The sequence below is a fragment of the Pan troglodytes genome, chromosome X (assembly GCF_028858775.2).
Source record: "Pan troglodytes isolate AG18354 chromosome X, NHGRI_mPanTro3-v2.0_pri, whole genome shotgun sequence".
In the NCBI taxonomy this organism is placed as follows: Eukaryota; Metazoa; Chordata; class Mammalia; order Primates; family Hominidae; genus Pan; species Pan troglodytes.
In genome coordinates this window covers 128,341,910-128,360,078 of record NC_072421.2, presented here as the reverse complement: position 1 = coordinate 128,360,078, position 18,169 = coordinate 128,341,910, and the positions used below count along the sequence as shown (strand labels likewise).

General features: G+C 38.5%; 1 protein-coding gene across 15 annotated transcripts in view; it reads left to right on the top strand.

Moving 5' to 3' along the window:
• The window catches only part of ENOX2 (ecto-NOX disulfide-thiol exchanger 2), a 277,671-nt gene that overhangs the window by 1,959 nt on the left and 257,543 nt on the right, over positions 1–18,169 (top strand). The window contains exon 3 of one of the 15 annotated variants that reach the window (XM_063804885.1): positions 15,253–15,380. The exons of 11 other annotated variants lie outside the window; for them this stretch is intronic. Coding sequence is in view for 3 of the 4 variants with exons in the window: in XM_016943961.4 (XP_016799450.1) it covers positions 14,228–14,249 (22 nt within the window). In the remaining variant the exon portion in view is untranslated. Of the gene's footprint in view, positions 1–14,160; positions 14,250–15,252; positions 15,381–18,169 lie in introns of those variants that run through there. 3 more of the 15 variants (XM_016943961.4, XM_016943958.4, XM_016943957.3) reach the window with 3 other exon arrangements.

Here is an 18,169-nt window from a genome sequence, read left to right as displayed (position 1 = left end):
GACAATAATGACTGCTATTTATTGAACCCACATAATGTCCTCGTCATCATCATAAATACTTTGTTGCATTATCTTAAGAGTGTTGTGAAGTAGGTACTATTATTCCTGTTTCTTTTTCTAGAAGAAAACACTAAAATGCACAGAAGTTAAACAATCTACTTAAAGTCACATAGATTATAAGTTGAGTTGAGGTTTGGGTGTACAGATTTCTGACTCCAAAGCCCATGCTCTGTTCAACATGGTTTGCTGCTCCCAATGTTCATTCTTGTTCTTGACTTTCCAGTTGTGGTAAGGAGAGATAGGTATAGTTCATCATCCTGGCCAAAACCCAAATGATTCACTTAAAGTTTCTATGTCAGAATGTATTTGCTGTAAAGTAGCTGCCAAAACCAAATTAACTGTCATTGCAACTGTAGCTAATTGTGTCTGCCAAAACCATAGTCAGTACGGCTATTTCTGAATTAGATGATTCTCTTTATAACACATATCATACCTCTAAGCTATTTGAACCTTGATAGTACTTTGGATGTATTTTATTTTCGCATTTTAAAAAGTTACCTGGGACACTAGATCTCTTTCATGACCTCTGCCCACGTGAAGTGTTGGAGAAACAATGAAGTACAAGGTGTGAACTCTTCCTGGGGTCTAGTTGGGGAGCTGGATGCCCACAGTTCTGAGATACTGTAGTGTGTAGTATAACAGAGACAGGTACAAAGTGCTATGGAGGGATAAAGGAAGGTGTGACTCACTGTAAGGGAGACTCGGAGAAGGCTTCCATGAGGAGGTGACATGAGATAGGTCTTGAAGGATAGTGAGTTTGCCCCAGGCAGGGAAGGAGTAGAGGGGAGGCATTTCAGATAGAGGAGTCAGTCTGTGAAAGATGTGTGGCTGTATAAGAGTAGGGCATGTTCATTCAATGTGGAAGAATTCAGCATGGCTGGAGTGCAGATAGTTGAGTAAAAGGAAAGTGTAAATGGGTAGGAGAAGAGTCTGGAAAGAGGTTGGGGCTGATTTGCGAAGAACCTTGATTGCAATCCTAAATTGGAATGTGCCCCCATAGGTCAGTGGTTCTCAAAACGTAGGGCATCTGCCAGTGGTAGTTACACTGTGCTCCCACAAACATTTTAATTTTACTAGTTACATGTTCAAATATGTCTTAAAAAACATAAAACTGAACTAAGCCGTCACATCTAAGACTTTGGATTTTACTTCATAAAAATAGAAAGTGAACCAGTTTTCAGTTCATTTAAAGACAAATATTAAGTAATAATAGTACACATTGTGTGTGAATATGGTAAAAATCACTAAGTAATACTCATGACTGAAATTTGGGAAGTGCTGCTTGTAGGCCATAAGAAACCATTAACATGTTTTAGAAGAGCACCACGATCAGATTTTTACTTTAAGGACAATGACAGTGGGAAGGATACAGTGGAGGTGGATATGATGAGGCTGCTACTCTGTTCCACAGAGAGACAGTAAAGACCCAAGAGTAGTGACGTGAGCGGAGCGAAGAGATTTGAGAAACATTTAGGAGGTAAAATTATTAGGACTTGGTGGATGTTAATATTATTTTGTCAGTGTTACCAGAATTGTTTTAAAAGTCTGCATGCCCCCCTTGCCTCTTGTCCTTTATATTCTATGGTGAGCAATAATATTGCCAAAACATGCTATGTTTCTATGTTCATTAAGATTACAATGGAAGCTATAGTTACCACTCGAGTGGATTTGGATTACACACAAACATCCTTCCCACCTTACTCAGTGTCCTTGAGAGCAGTAGCACAAATATTTAAGGCACTGATTAGGAATATGACCATGATCTGTGACCCTTAGACATGCAAGAAATTCCTCAGCCTTTAAGACTCAGCTCATATGTCAACACCTCTGTGAAGCCTTCCCGACAGCCCTTGCCCAACATACATGAATGCACACACAAGGCAATGTTAGGCCTCTGGCTTCCACAGGACCCTGCACTTAGTTACCTCCGTCCTAGCCTGTACCACACTGTAGGGTGTCGGTCTGTGGATGTCTCTGTGTTCCCCACTAGACTGTGAACTCCTTGAGGGCAGGGACCAGGTTTCATTCATCTCCATACCCATAGCATCCAGAAGAGCACTTGACACATGGTAGTCACCTAATAAATGGTTATTGGGTGAAAAGAATTGATAAACAGATTTGCATGAATATAACTGGGGACCTTGGTAGCACAGAGTGCCAAATGCTATGAAAAGACTAGGTGTTTGCTACATTTGCTACTTTTGCTGAAGAAAGGAGTAAATTAAAGTGCCCATAATTTCATGAAAGACCTACTTTTTCCCTCTTTTCTTCACTCTCCCCTGGTTATCTTACCTTTTTCTTTCCTATCATTTACCTATCCAGACACCTATTCCTTAGCCCTGCCCATTACTTTGCTGCTCTTGACAGAGTTCACCTTCCTCCTGCCCTGATACTTTGCCAGGAAACATCCTTCCTTCTACCCACCCAAGTCCAGTACACTCCGTCCTTGACATCACTCTCAAGTTCATCTCCTACTCATAGACTCTGCTGCTGGGACTATAATTTGATACAGCTCTTCTGGAGAGCAATTCGTCAATATGTATCAGAAACCTTAATAGAATACAGCTTTTAACCTACCACTTCAACTTCTAGAGCTCTATGCTGAGGAAACAATCATGATGTTTCCAAAAATTTAATACTCAGGACATCTATCCCAGAGTTCTTTATACTAATAGCAAAAACAAAAAAAAAAAAAAAAGAAAAAAAAGAACATCTTAAATGTACAATACTAGGGATTTGAATGAAATCAATTGTGGTACATTTATAGAATGGATTACTAAGTAGCCTTGTAAGTTGATTTTACCAAACAATATTTAATGATGTGGAAAATTGTTTTTGATATATTAAGAGAAAATTCACATCATAGAACTCTCAGTACAGAGTGACAGATCCCAGTTTAAAAACATATACATAACACACACACGCACACACACACGCACACGCACACACACATCTGTGTAGGCATACATAGGAAAAATCCTGTAATGGTAAACACACAAAAAAATATTAATAGGGGTTTGCTACAAGTAGTAAGATTGCATATGACTTCTACTTTTAACCTTTTGCATATTTTTATTTTCTAATCTACAGTATATTTGTTAATTTTTAAAAAGTTATTTTGACCAGGCACAGTGGCTTACACCTGTAATCCCAGCACTTTGGGATGCCAAGGCAGGCGGATCACCTGAGGTCAGGAGTTTGAGACCAGGCTGGCCACCATGGGGAAACCCCGTCTCTACTAAAAATACAAAAATTAGCCGGGCGTGATGGCATGCGCCTGTAATCCCAGCTACTCGGGAGGCTGAGGCAGGAGAATTGCTTCAACCCAGGAGGCGGAGGCTGCAGTGAGCCAAGATTGCACCACTACACTCCAGCCTGGGAGACAGAGTGAGACTCTGTCTCAAAAAAAAAAAAAGTTATTTTAAAATGTTTTCCCGGTGTCCACCATTGTCTTACTTTGGGGCATACCTTCCACCCCCCAACACACATGCATCACTTCTAGCCTGGATTACTGCTGCTTCCAGCCTGCTTCCCTTCTAGTCTACTCTTTACCAATGCTGACAGAATGATTTTTGTAAATCACAAATCTAAAACCATCCAGTCTCTATATAAAATAGTTCAAAGGCTGTCCATTGTCTTCAGAGTAATATCCAGACTTCTTAGACTGCCTGATAAAAGCTTTGAAAATCAGCTCCCTGCTTGCTCCTCTAGTATTAGGTTTTCCTTCTGTGATTTACTTTTCTGGGGGGTCTTTGGCCAGTGGCAGGCACATAATAGGTATTTAATTAATGTTAGCCAATGTTGATGTGGACTGTATGGATTAGCTATTTTATGCCAGGCAATCTACTGGTATTTAATTCTCAGAGCAAAAATATTAAACACATAAAATAGTTATTCCTATTTTACAGATGAGGAAAACTAAATACATCAAAGCGAGAAGAAAAGTTATCATAATAAAGGGCATTTTTTAAAGAGAAAATTTAAAACCTCCTGCCATAACTCTGTTTTCTTTATTTTCCAGCAATCCTTGCTGGTCCTTGTCAGGAAGAAAACAGGCTTTGTACACTCCCTTGGGCAAGTTATATGTGACCACAGCATAACAAGAACAGCCAACTGACATGATCTCACCCTGTCGTGGTTCACATTGTGCTCATGTACAGAAATCTTTCCTTTGTGTACATAACACTTCACACAGGAGAGATGGAATAGCTCCAGTTGCTCTGTTTTTCTTTATTTTTTGAAATTCTGTGTCATTTGGGATGGGGATGTCAACAGAGAGCTACAGAAAACTGTGATAGAATTGAATGTACAAGAAACAATGTGTCTCATGGGAGCCGATGTCATTGGTTAATTTATTTTTTTAAATGTGATGTAGATGTATTTTCCAGCAATCTGTCCCCAGGGAAGACCTTGGTTGAATTCAATAGTTAATCCTACTTACAGAACGCAGCCCATGTGTGCACTATATTCTTGCATTGTTAAGTTATTTTAGACATATGTAGTGGATTACCATACGACATACAGTCGAGTGTATATAGGATATCTGATTTTCTCTACAATAACGTATCAGTGGTCATTCAGGATCCTGAAGTGTAGTCTTCCCTTCATTTTCCTTACAGATAATACCCATTGTGCAAAAATGGATGATTTCTAAGGGATGGAAGTCCTAAGCATGAGTCATCTGAGTAAAATATTTCTTTATAAGGAACTGTTACTTTTAAATACTCCAGGAAAAAAAATCTATAGTTTTCCTGCTACATGATCAAATAATTTGAATGTAGAAATTACAGATAGGGTTTCACTTCATTCGATGAATTATTGTAGGCTTACTATGTGAAAGCACTCCGTTAGGCACTGCACTAGATACTCATAAATACCCCTTTTAATGCCTTCTGTATAAAAAGAGAAAGAACAAGGGAGAGAGAGAGCAAGCAAGCACACAAGAGTAAGAGAATTCAAGAGCAAATAAAAGAGAAAAATTTTAACAAGTGGGCCCATCTTATAAATGAAAATTCACCCAGCTGAAAATTGGGATATGTACCCATGGGGATGTGTGGTTTTTTGTTTTTTTTTCTCAGTGGGATAGCTAGGCAAAAATGAGCTACCAGATAGCTGATAAGCAAATGATCTGCTTCTCTGTTTACAAACAGTATGAGAAGGAACAGTGACTTTCTGTGCTTCCCAGCCTTGCACAAGCCTGCTGGTGATGTGAGAGTTATGATTGTGTCAGCTTTTCCAGGGTTTCTGTCTCTGCTGCAGAGATTTGGCAGACACCTCAGACAAATTTTATGTCTCTTAAATCTTCCTCAAGCTAGGCTTGGCTCTTAGATTTATATGTGCAAAAAAGTAAAGTGTTTACCAGTCTGACATTTTTGAAGATCAAAACAGACTTAGTTTAAAAAAAGAAATCAGCATACACCTCAGTTTAGTCAGAAAGACCTAATTGCTTTTTGCTATTTGTTTAAAACAGCCCAAATGTGTACTTTTCAGAAATGGCCACTGATCATATGTCTAAAGATTTATGTTCTGTCCCTCAGTGTTGCTTCCTTTTTTTCTTGCCTACAAAGTGTAAAGTTTTGCTGAAGTCTTAATTTTCCTTTTTTTGCCTTTACTGATACATAGTATAAAACACTGTAGGATGGAAACATGGTGAAATACATTGGCAATCTAGGAGGAGAAAAAAGATAATTTTTATTAGCTCTGCTTCCCTCCCCTTTCTGGTGCTCTGTTTTTCAGTGGTCTCTTACTCACAAAATGTTGTTCTTTAGCATAATAACGATAGGTGAGTAGAAGAATCAAAGAGCTTTCAGTGACCACACTTTAACAAAGCTGGTCCAAATGCCTCGGTAGGCAGAGCACAAATGAATATGGCAGTCATTCAGGAGAATTGAGACACTATGGAAAATGTTACTTCAGAGAACAACATTGCTTTAGTGGTGAACTATGAAAGATAAGGATGGAGAAATCCCCAGTAAGGGCCCTTGTCATCTGCTCCAGCTGCTCTTCATTTTTAGCCAGCAACAACTGCTAATAAGAGTTTCCTGGGATAGAAACTGCCCCACAATAAGCCCCCATAAGGTGTCCTCCTATCAGCTTTTCTTCAGTCAGGTCCTCAAACATACTTCACTAGGATTACTCTGGTCACATACCATTCTAATTTTCACCTTTCAAGAGATGCTGAGTTTGACTTCAAGGAGTACTTGATGTTCAAACTCATTCATTCAATAGACATTTGAGCATATATACAGGACCAGACCCTATGCTAAACACCAGGACTATAATAATGAATTTGATGTGATGTAATCCCTGCCCTTAAGGAGCTCACAGTCTAATAGGGGAGATAGACATTCAAACCAGTGATCGTATTTTGATGTGAAAAGCACCCAAAAGAGAGAGAAGGTGTTCTGGGAATATGGAGGAGGGAATTACAGCTGGGGGTGGACAACTTAGAGATCAGAGTCTAACTGTGCTGAATCATAAAGGATGAGGGGCATTGCCTAGTCTCTATGTGGACAAAGAGGTGATGGGCAAGGATTCCAGGCAGAGGGACCATCAACACATGCAAGGCAGTCAAATGTGTAAAACTGCATAGTTCAGAAAAAGGTAAGATATTGTGTGTGAACCACTGAAAGCGTGGGAAAGGGGGACAGGATAAGAGTCTGGAAAGGTATCCTGTGGCTGGTTGGGTGAAGTAAGTCAGCTTGCTAAGAAGTATGGCCATTGTCCTATATGTAGGGATGAGTGAACACAGGGTTTTAAATGGGAGGAGTAACATGATTGCACTGGAGGTTGGACTTCATGGGGGGAAAAGCTGAAGACAGATGAAGTCCACTTTCTTTTTTTAAAATTTTATTATTTTTATTTTGAAATACTTTCAATTTAGAAAAAAGTTGAAAGAATGGTATAAAGAATATTAAAATAACCATTTGAGAATAAAATTTTAACATGCTTCATCATTTCTGAATATGTTATTTGAATCTTCTACCAAAAAAAAAAGGATATTCCATATATAGCTACAATACAATCATAGACGTCAGGAAATTTTCTTTTTTTTTTCTTTTTTTTTTAATTTTACTTTAAGTTCTAGGATACTGCGCAGAACGTGCAGGTTTGTTACATAGGTATACATGTGCCATGGTCAAGGATCTAGAACCAGAAATACTATTTGACCCAAGCAATCCCATTACTGGGTGTATATCCAAAGGATTATAAAGTCCACTTTCTAATTTGGCAGTCTTTGAGAGGTTTTACCCTAATCACTTGCTACTATTCAGCAATGCCATCTCTGCTAGGGTTTCTTTCCATATACAGAGATCACTTTGAACAATTGTTTCCTTCTGCACACAGGACATAACTTCCTGCACTCCTTCACATGTTACTCAGATGAATATTCATTCTTTCCAACTCAAATCAGTGATTCTAGCAGTAATTGAGGTTTGATTATCATGAAGGAAAGAAATCAGTTTTGAAGCACAGCAGCTTCATTTCAAAAGCATTCTATGAGGCGTATATTTATTGCTTGCTGAGTCAGCAGGGCTGAGGCACGTGCTGGTCAGCTGCCCTTGGGATTTGGGGGAGGAAAAAGGAAAGGCTGAAGAGATGTCAGGAAGTGGCTATTTGAAAAATAAGCAGCAACCAGCATGTTGGAAATCCTTAAACGTCACATCCAGATATGGGAAGTGGATAGACGTACCAGATGTACATGAATATAAAACAAGTGCATGTTGAAGGTACCTGTGCCCAAACAAATTGTACCATCTAGCCAGTCAGTTTTAGATCATGTTCTTTCCCTGACTCAGATACTGTAAATGGCTTCCCATTATCCATAGGATGAAGTCCAAACTCTTCAGCCTGACCTTTAGTACTGTCTGCAATCTGGCTCCAACCTACCTTTCTAATCTTTGTACTTCTGTCTTACAGAACTCTGCTCCAGCCAGTTACCCTTTCAGACACTGCTTTGGCATTCCGTTACTTACAGTGGGAGCCCTCTCAGGGGCTGTATTTTTTACTTCTTTGAATTCCCCAAAGTGCCTAGCACAGTGTCTTGCATATAGTAGGCCCCCAAGATATATCTGTGACTGTTATTTTTCCCCACCCTTCCACCATTGTTTCCAATATCTCTACTATCAACCCAATGCCCTCACTACTGAAAATGGCAACTGAGACACTAGGTAAAAGAGGTTGGTCCTCAACAAATTATCTTTTAACTTTCTAGTTTGAAGTACTTTTAAATACAGAAAAATTGCAAGCATCATATAAGAATTCTTATATACCATTTGCTCAGATTCACCAATTGTTATTATTTTGCCCTATTTGCTTTATACTTTTCTATATAATTATAATTATTTTGTTCTGAAACACTTGTGGTTGAATAAGCCATACCCCTTTCCCCCTCTCCTTTTTGTCAACCTTTTATTGTGAAAATATTCAAATACAGAGAAAAGTTAAAAGAATTACACATTGAACACCCAGATACTCACCATTTAGATTCTACAATGAACATTTTGTTGTATTTGCTTTATCACCTATTAATCTATCCATTCCTTTCTGCATTTCAGATTAAGTGGCAGACATTAGTACAGTTTTAAAAAATTTTTCAGTATGCATATCATTAACTAGATGAACAAACTCTTTTGTGCTCTGAAATCAACCAAGTCATCCTGCATTATACCTGCATTTACTGTGTTGCCAAAACTCTAGTCTGTGTATCTTAGATCTGTTTGGCCATGGATCACATGTCTTTTTCATTAACTCTTGGATGACTTTCTATTTCACCTAGTGTCGTGCAAGGCACACATTCCATAGACAGCACTTGATGCTGATGAGCAGAAACAGAGCTAGTGCCAGAGGAAGAATCATGATAAAACCAGAATAAACTGGGGAAGGACAGAAGGGAATCTGAGAAGAGGGCCACAGGTGAATAGGAAAGAAGCCAGGGCTTGAAGAATTGGGGGAAAGCAGGATGTCTCCACCTGCCTGGTACTTCCAGCAGTACTGTCTGCTACTTCCGAGCTTTTTCTTTAAAAGGATGGGTTCCAGGAAACTAGGGACAACTGCTGCTAAGCAGAGCACATGACAAGTTTCCTTGCTACTCTTTAGGAAACCCCAATTAATGTATTCATGTTGCTTCATGAATATGCTGATTTACCATAAGATGCAAGTTAGTTTTGGAGAATGTACGGAGACCACTGAAAACCTTCCAAACTATATCTGTGCTATAACCAAAGAGCACTTAAATTCAGTGAATCCCAGTGTCGTTTTCCTTTATGACCTTTTCTTTCTTGTATTGCTGTGAATACAAGGATAGCTTTCATCGGTCTTCACTGAGTTGTCATTTTGTGTCAAGTACTATGCGAGATGCTATCAGATCACTGACACTTTCCAACAACCTGACAAGGTAGGGACTACTTCCTCCCCATTTTTCAGATAAGAAAACTTGAGACACAGCATGGTTAACTGTCTTGTCCATAAGACAGAATTCAAGAAATTCAGGTCTGCCTGACTCCAGAGCCCAGTATTCCTAACCGTTATACCAAACTGTACAATGAAATTTAAAAAAATGTCAACCCAGTATAAATGCAAGTAAATTTACTTTCACTGTTTTGAATCAGCATGTAATTTATTCACTAAGCAAGCCCAATTGAATCAGTGAATTAAGAACTATTCCTTTAATTCTTAAGATATTGTTATAGTAATGGATTCAAATTGCCTGAGTTCGAATCCCAGTACCAGTCAAGTACTGTAAGCAAGTCACTTAGCATCAGTAAGCCTTAGTTTCCTTGCCTATAAAGTGAGGATAAACGTGTCTGCTATAGGAGGATTACTTGAGCCGAGGAGTTCAAGGTTACAGTGAACTATGATTGTGTCACTGCACTCCAGCCTGCGTGACAGAGCGAGACCCTTTCTCAAAAAAAAAAAAACAACATATAGTGTTGTATTGTGAAGATTGGTTAAGAAAATTATGTAAAATTTGCCATGTCTGACATGCAGTAGGGGCTCAGCCTATACTAGATCACTGTCATTTCTTTCCTTTTCCTTTTATTGGACCAGACAACTCATCTGTAACTTTCACTTGAGGAAAACAAACTATTCCTGAAACATTTTTTTGAGGAGAGACATTCTGAAAAAGTATATTAGGTTATTTCTGAGGCTGAACAAGGACAGTTACCAACTCTTAAATGAAGTGTATTTCTTTTAAAAAAAAACTTTTAAAAATTTTATTTATTTATTTATTTAAGAGGTGGGATCTCGCTCTCTTGCCCAGGCTGGTCTTGAACTCCTGAGGTTAAGTGATCCTCCCACCTGGGCCTCCCAAAGTACTAGGATTATTGGTGTGAGCCACCATGCCCGGCCAAGTATATTTCAAAATAAGCTAGAAACATGAATCCTTAAAAGAGTTGGGGTGGTCCATCTCTCTGCCTCCTGCAGATTAAGGCTAAATTGTGACTTTATCTGTTTCATCACTAGACTAAATTCCACAGTTGGCATAGACTATTAAAACTGGGATATTGGCAATCCCAGCCTGGCCATTTCATGGCAAGCAAGCTGAGGCTAAGAGAGTAGAAGTGACTTGACCAAGATCAAACAGTGAAGAAAATCAGGAGACGTCAATTCTTCTGACTCCTTATCCAGTGTTCATTCTGTGGTTCCCTTGTCAGCTTTCAGACAGGTGAAACCAAGCCTTGCTGTGTGTTCTTTGCAGGAGCTTGAGCTGATTAGACTCTCAGGGTTTGGTGCAAGTTTGATTGATTCAGAAAACATGAAACTTTGTTCTGGTTCAAATCAGCTTGCTAGTTTTTGTTGCTTTCAAACTGTTACAATTTCTGTTTTGTTTGGAATTTAGCAAATTAGTGTTGTGTCTTCCCGTTTAAGTTCATGGTTTGGTTCAAGTTCTTAGTTCTTTGAAATCTTCCACTAGGACTTTTGTTTTTGACAAAAATACTCAGAATCTGGGGTGGCTAGTGATGGAAATTCATTTGAAAAAAATCAGTCAGGCTTGGTGACGGCTGCCGAGGAGGAGCTTGGGTGGTTTAGGGAACCATTAGTGCTTACATTCTGGAGCTTGAAATCGGGATAATGGAAACAGTGCAATGGTTTTTGGTATGCGTGTTTGTTTTTGTAAGGATGCTTTCATTGCCCTTCTTGCTAATCTGGGTTGAAACTACTGCCTCCCACCTCATTGCCTTTTGGGACACTCTGTCAGTCATATTCCTCATTTTTTGACTGTCAGAAAGAAGCTAACAAAAAAAAAATCATCTTTCCTGTCCTTTCCCTTTACTTTGAATGGCCCTTCTGAGGAACTTGGGGAATATGAATTTCAAGCTTAAATTTGTGAAGGAGTTTAGTTGCAATGTCCAAAGGCAGAACAGTCCTATTCTGAAATACAGCCTTTGTTCCTTTCTTACCAATGTGGTTTTAAAAGTCACAGGCAAGCCTCCTTTGCTGAACCTGAAATTGGACTGACACCTTCCTTAGTGGGCAGCCATGCTGCCAGTGAGGCTGTGGTGGACGGTAGCAGGGATGAGGCCTCTGGAGAATTGTATCCCACCTGCCTCACTTTCTGAATGGCAGAGGAAAGTGAGATCTGGTGCTAGGGCTGTCAGTACCTTTTCAGGCTCTTGACTGTTTCCCTAAGCAGTTGGAAGGCTAGGATTGCAGCTTTGATGGTTAGGGGGCCACTCCCAATACCTCAAAAGACAAGCACTTTTTATTATAGTAGGTGAGACTTTGGATGATTTCAGCAAGTATGTTTCTGATTAGAAAGCTCTCACTTTAGATTCATTTTCTCTTTTCTCCACCCCTCCCCTCTGTTTCCCTCCTCCTCTCTTGTCTTTTTCTCCCCTTCCCCCTTTCAGCAGCTCACTTGCTCTTAGCTACCAATTACCTGTTATGTGATTAATATTATCCTTTTCCCAATTGGCTTAACATAGATTTTGGATATATATTTTACTGGCATCTTCAGTAGTAGCAATGACGTTCAAAGGGGCAATTAGAAAAAGTTTTCTTTCTTCTTACAAGAAGTAGGATGGGCACTTGTTTGAGGGCACAGATAGCAGTGGATGGGACCAAGAGGAGCTGACATCTGATATCCCTGCTCTATCCCCCACCTTTCTTTTGGCTGCTTCAGATTTGGTTCATGTGGACAAACACACTTGGGAACCACTATACAGATGGAAATCAGGACATGTGGGATTTGGCTGAACCAAAGATCCCCAAACATTGCCTGGATCATTTAGTGCCCCAGGTGTGGCCACCCCAGGACTTCATGTGCTAAAATTGTGTCCCAGCTGAAGCCAGCTGGTCACTGTATATATAGGATCAAGGCAGCTTGGAGCCTCATAAAGCATAACTTTGGATTTTTACCTTGTGGATTTAGATTTAGTTAATCACTTTGAATCCTACCCCAACACACTGGGCAATGAGGATGTAACAGGCAAATAGAAAGCTTGAACAAAAGGAGATGCTCATTATCTAGTAGTTTGCATTCCAGATGGGACATAATGCTAGACCATATGAAGAAAAATGGACTGACTTTCCAGAAAGGAAAGAGAGAATTTAGAGGGCTCCAGTCTCTTTAATAAACTTTTGATGTATTATTTTAAAATTTTTTCAAAAACGTTCCCTGCTATAGAATTTTAAGAGCAAACAGCGATTCTGTCTAATTTAAAAATTGTAAGAATTGAGCAGTGTTTCATGAAATTATATTAGTTCTTTCTTTTTATTTGCCTTATGTGATAGAGGTTCCTCACTTCAATCATTAAGGCAAGATTTGTTTAGGGCATGGTAGTAATAATCCCATACAATTGTATAGCCCTTTACAATTTACATAAGGGTTTTCATACCTATTATCTCATTAGCTGTTCACAGCAATCCTGTGAGACAGTCAGGATAGGTACTATTATCTCCAGTTAACAAATAAAGGGAACTTAGGCTCAAAGAAGTTAAGTGACTTGGCCAGAGTCACATAGTTAGAAAGTTGTAGAACTGGAAGCTGAACCCAGGTTTCCTGATACCCAGCCCCAGTGCTCCTTCGGTTGTATCATATTTCCTCCCAAAGACACTATCTCCTTTTTGTTCCTACTCATGATTAATTTTAAAATCCGTCTAAAAATGAGCTTTAGTTTAGTGGATGAGTAAAACTGAAGCACTTACATGTAAAGTGCTTTCTCAAGTCACCTATGAAGTGGGTCCTGCACATAGCTCTTGGCTTTTCACCTTCATTTTAACTGAACTATTTTTAAGTAGACATAGATTTGTTTTTCAGTGTTAAATATATGGACAAAAGTTGTGTGATCCCCTGATTATAGGTGTGAAAGCTGCGCTTGGGGAATGGGACTAGGGATGAAGAATTGCCTTAAAATAATTAGCTTCTTGCCTTTGTGTTAAGAGATGTCATGTTCAATAGAATTTAATTTCTTTATACTTCCTTTGCTTCCAGCCTTTTAAAAATACAATTCTTTAGGGAAAATTAGCAAATATTCATTCTGAATGTTGATTTCTCAGGAATAAGGGTAGCCAGAGGAAAGAAAAAGCAAAGGGGTGACTTTCTGTGCCCTATAAGAGTGGGCAAACATTATTTTGTTTGGAGCTGTGAGCTAAGATTTCTTCCAAGGCATGCAAATCGTAAAGTTCTGATTTGTCAACTGCATGCTGTTTCTTTAGGCACTGATGTATGAAATCCCGAACGAATTCTCCAATGAACATACTGCTAATTGCTTCTCCACCTGCTCTCCAACCTCCTCCACCCCACCCCCTCCACTCCCAATTCAGCCTATAAGTGTCCGTCATTGGAGATGGATGGTGACACATGCAGTAATAGCAATTCATAAAAGCCAGTTCCAGCCCTTGTCTTCAAGGCTCCTGGATTTTCCACTGCCTGCTTTTGTGTAAGTGAAGTGGATGGAAGTGCTACTGGCATCAGAATCCTCCTCCCTATGCTCCGTTGCTGAAGCTCAGTTGCTCGGCTGGAGCTGAGCTAAACAGAAGCGTCAGATCTAAGCTGAATTATAGCTATTTTTCTTTTTCCTCAATGGGGTGGGTGGGTTAGGGATAGGGTATAGTGGGGGTTTGGGGTGCTTTGACTTTTCTTCTTGTGGAGAGAAGAGGGTAAGGAGAGAATAACTCACGATAGGATACAACGTGAAACAGTTCCCTGAAGAGTGTCACAATGTTCCTGGTACAATATACAGGTATAGTATGTTTTGTTTTATCTGAATTTCCCCTTTGTTTCAAAGTGCATTTCTTTCTTTTATTTTTCCTTCAGTTCAACTGTACTGAAGGACAAATAGCGTTCTAATGAGCTAAACAAAATAGCTGCATAAAACATGCCTGCCCCCAGCTATAATGTTTGTAGCAGATTGCTGTATAAAATCTGCGTTTTCTGTTAAACTGGTAGTCCTGATCCCTTAATTGTGCATGCTTCTCTGCTGTATTCTTGTATTGAATTTCTCAAGTCTTATGTCTGCAACTGGTAGTATGTGATATAGCTTAGAGTGTTTGCACAGAAGACAGTGCTTTGGAAGCAAAAAGCAATTTTTAAACACTTAGTGTGTTATGTTTCTCTAGAGTTTATTAACTCCTGTATTTGTTAATTGGTTGTATAGATTTGGGATATACCTAAGAGTAGGGAAACTTCAAACAGGAAGCATTCCAGGACACATCTGTTTGGTAAATTTAGTTATTTTTCATTACTGAACTCAGGTTGATGAACATTATATATTATTGTTGTTTGTTTATTCTCCTGATAGAAAAAAAAAAGTGCTGGAAACAGCAAAGCTACAAATACGAGCCCCAAACCATCTGTATTGTAAAATATCCTTGGATCAAAAGTGTTTCTTAAGTATTCTCTTAAGCTTTCAGAAACATAATGGTCCATAATAATGAAGAAGATTCTGATCAGGTATGGGCGAATGTTTTTTGAAAGGCTTCTTACACAGCAGTTAGACAGAAAGGTCCCTTGCAAATGAAAAACCCTGAGAAAGTTTCACTTTCTTGCTGCACAGAACAGAAGCTTAGTTCCTACAACCACGTTTTTTTGATAAGTTTGAATATCATTTGTTGTCAAGGACTTTCATCTCCATTGTTGCTTTATTATTCTTAAAATATTATGCTCCTATGCTTAACAGCTAAAAGATCATGTTCTATTTTGATGCGTGGTTTGACAGTTGATTTCGCTCCTCATTAATTGGACAGCATGCAGATGATGTGGAGAAGTGAGTGAGTGACAATATTTCAAGGTTACGTTGAAGAGCATACAGTGAACCTTAGTGCCTGGACCAACAGCTGCTGAATTGAATTGTCTGCAATTAAAGCAACAGCAGGTTTGTGTAGTCTCCCTGCAGCCCATTTATTTGAATTTATAGCTTCAGTTTCTTCTTTGAGTATTGGTTGGTTGGTTCTGCTAAGTGTTGGAAAGTTGTGCTTGCTGGATGTTTTCTCTGTATTCCAATGCATGCTTGACTCTAGAAGAGCCTTCTGTGTACATTTTAATGTGAGAAGTTGTTGAGGCTTTTTTCTTACGGTTAAAACCAGAGATTGTCTTATTTTCTCCACTATAAAATTAAATAGATTTACATGGAAAATATTGCTTTGTTGAATAAATAGAGATTTCTCATGGACCAGTGTTACTGGTTTAAGTTTCTGGCAATGAAAAATGCTGGACTTTGTTATGCTACTGGAATTACTATATCTGGGAAGAACTTCTCTCTGCTAATAAAAATGTTTACACATTAAAAACGACATTATCTCCTTGCCAGCTCTCAATTCCACAGTGACCTAATGAATAATTTCAAATCTAACTAGGTGGCTTTTATGACTGTATTTTATTTGTATGCTAATAGTGAATACATGTTTAATTCCTTAATGGTTTTACTCTATTAAAAATTACAATATTAGTGTAGTTGTTGGTTACTGAATGATAGTGGATGTGGTATAAAACATTTAGACAGTGATTTAATATATACTTTCTTAGTTCATTCTCAGTAAGTGTGAGGTCAGTGATATGATCTCCATTTTATAGGTAAGAAAACTGAGACTCAGGATGAGTAACTGGCCTGAGGTCTCCATCTAAGTGCAGCCTAAACTTACAGGTTACATTATCTGATTAAAGAATCTGTGCTTTTTCCTCCCTGATATCAGGCTGCCTCTCGGTTGATGGGTGCCAGGTAAATGTGACTTATGCTACTAGAGAAGGAGGATAAATTTGGTCATTTACTGAAAAATGTATTCTTGGATAGGACGCTAGAGATGTTTTCAAAACTACTTTTAATCCAGCATTTATTTGAATATGTGTGTGATTTCAAGATTAATTTTACAGATGTGTAAGAAACACTAGTGTTTTGATTAATGTGTACATCAATATGAATGAAAGTAGAGCTTTGTGAAATTTTGGGGAAGCAAAATGTTGTCTATTCCAAAAGGTTAGTATGGAGTATTTTCTCTTCTAAAAAGCTAGTTTGTTTGTACTGTTGTACTGGATGAACTTATAAGATTGTTTCCATGAAAGTATATGTATTTTAAGATATACTGGCTATGAATGTGAAGTGCTATATGTTTTTGAAATTTGAGTATTTCGTCCAGATCAGCAGAAAAAATATACAGCTAATTCAGGTTCACACTTTTCTTTCTTTCTGTCTGTCTCTGTCTCTGTGTCTCTCTTTCTCTCTCTCTCTCTCTCTCATAGATCAGCATTCTTATCTTTTAAAATTTCCAAATGGTTTCTCAATTTTAAATTAATTAGTTTTAAGGGAAAAAATGCTTTTTGTCCCACTGAAGAAAGGAATACTATTTAAAGCCACATTATCAGTTCAGCAAATGAACCCAACTACTTGAATGGCTCATACAAGCTCTCTGGTAAAACTTTCTTTAGGACCCCTTCAGTAAACATTCTTGAAGGGGCCATTTTTATATCTGAATTTATTAGAGACTGTCCCGTGTACTAGATTAATGACTCGATGTTCACGCCATAGACAACTCTTCTTCAGCATTTGACAATGAATATTTGAGAATGTTGATAAGAAAATGGGCCAGAGATAGAGCAAGTATTGTTATAATCTGTTTATGAGACTTTAAGATGGTAATGAATATATTATCTCAGATACCATGTAATTGGAATTTACCCTTATCTAAGATGATATCTTTATATTTTAACATATCTTAAAGTAAATCTGTCCTCGTATTATTTCCTTCTGGCAAAAAAGAAAGGAGGATGATATGAAGCCCTTTTATCATTCTTTAGACTTAAATGAATTTGACACTTAAAAAATACAGGTGGGAACTTCGGGGAACAGATCAGGATTAGAGGAAGGAGAACTGGGCAAACTAGGCATGAAATTGGAAGTTCCATATTAAACTTGGTTTCAGGTGGCAAATGTCCTATGTAGTTGGAAGCTCTGGCTAACATCCCTCACTGTGTTCCTTTTTCTAGGAATAGGCACTCTGAATATAAATGAAAAAGAATTTATTGGGGCTTTTAAAGAAATTGACATTTTCTTATTGGCTAAAGAAAAAGTCTTTCATCTACAAAATAGTTACTTTTTCCTTGTCTTGTTTGAGGCCAAGAAAAATTCAAGAGGGAGATTTGTAGGTTCTGGTTGTTCAGGGAGCTGAAGTTGAGTCGTCTGATGGATTTTCCTCTTTGGTACACCTATGAGCGTGTTTTAGAGGAGTGAAGGGCAGGTCTCATGGACGGGAATATAAAGGTTAGTATACACCAGTCCGTGGTGTGCTGGAGCCAGCTTGCACTAGCGTATTTAAGGGGATCACCAAGAATATTAACAAATTCAAAAATTTATTCATATTTGCCTTTTTCCAAAAAGGAATTAATATGCTTATTATGAATAATACAATAATTAAGGCATGCTATTTATGTAGGATAGTATACTGCAAATGGGGCTGCTAAACTATACTGATTGACATTATTGAGCATAGTACAGTTGAGTGTGTGTCTCCCCAGCCATATATAAACACAATAATAAGAATAGCTAACATTTGGCCAGGCACAGTGGCTCACACCTGTAATCCCAGCACTTTGGGAGGCCGAGGGGGGTGGATCACTTGAGGTCAGGAGTTCGAGTCCAGCATGGCCAACGTGGCAAAACCCTGTCTCTAC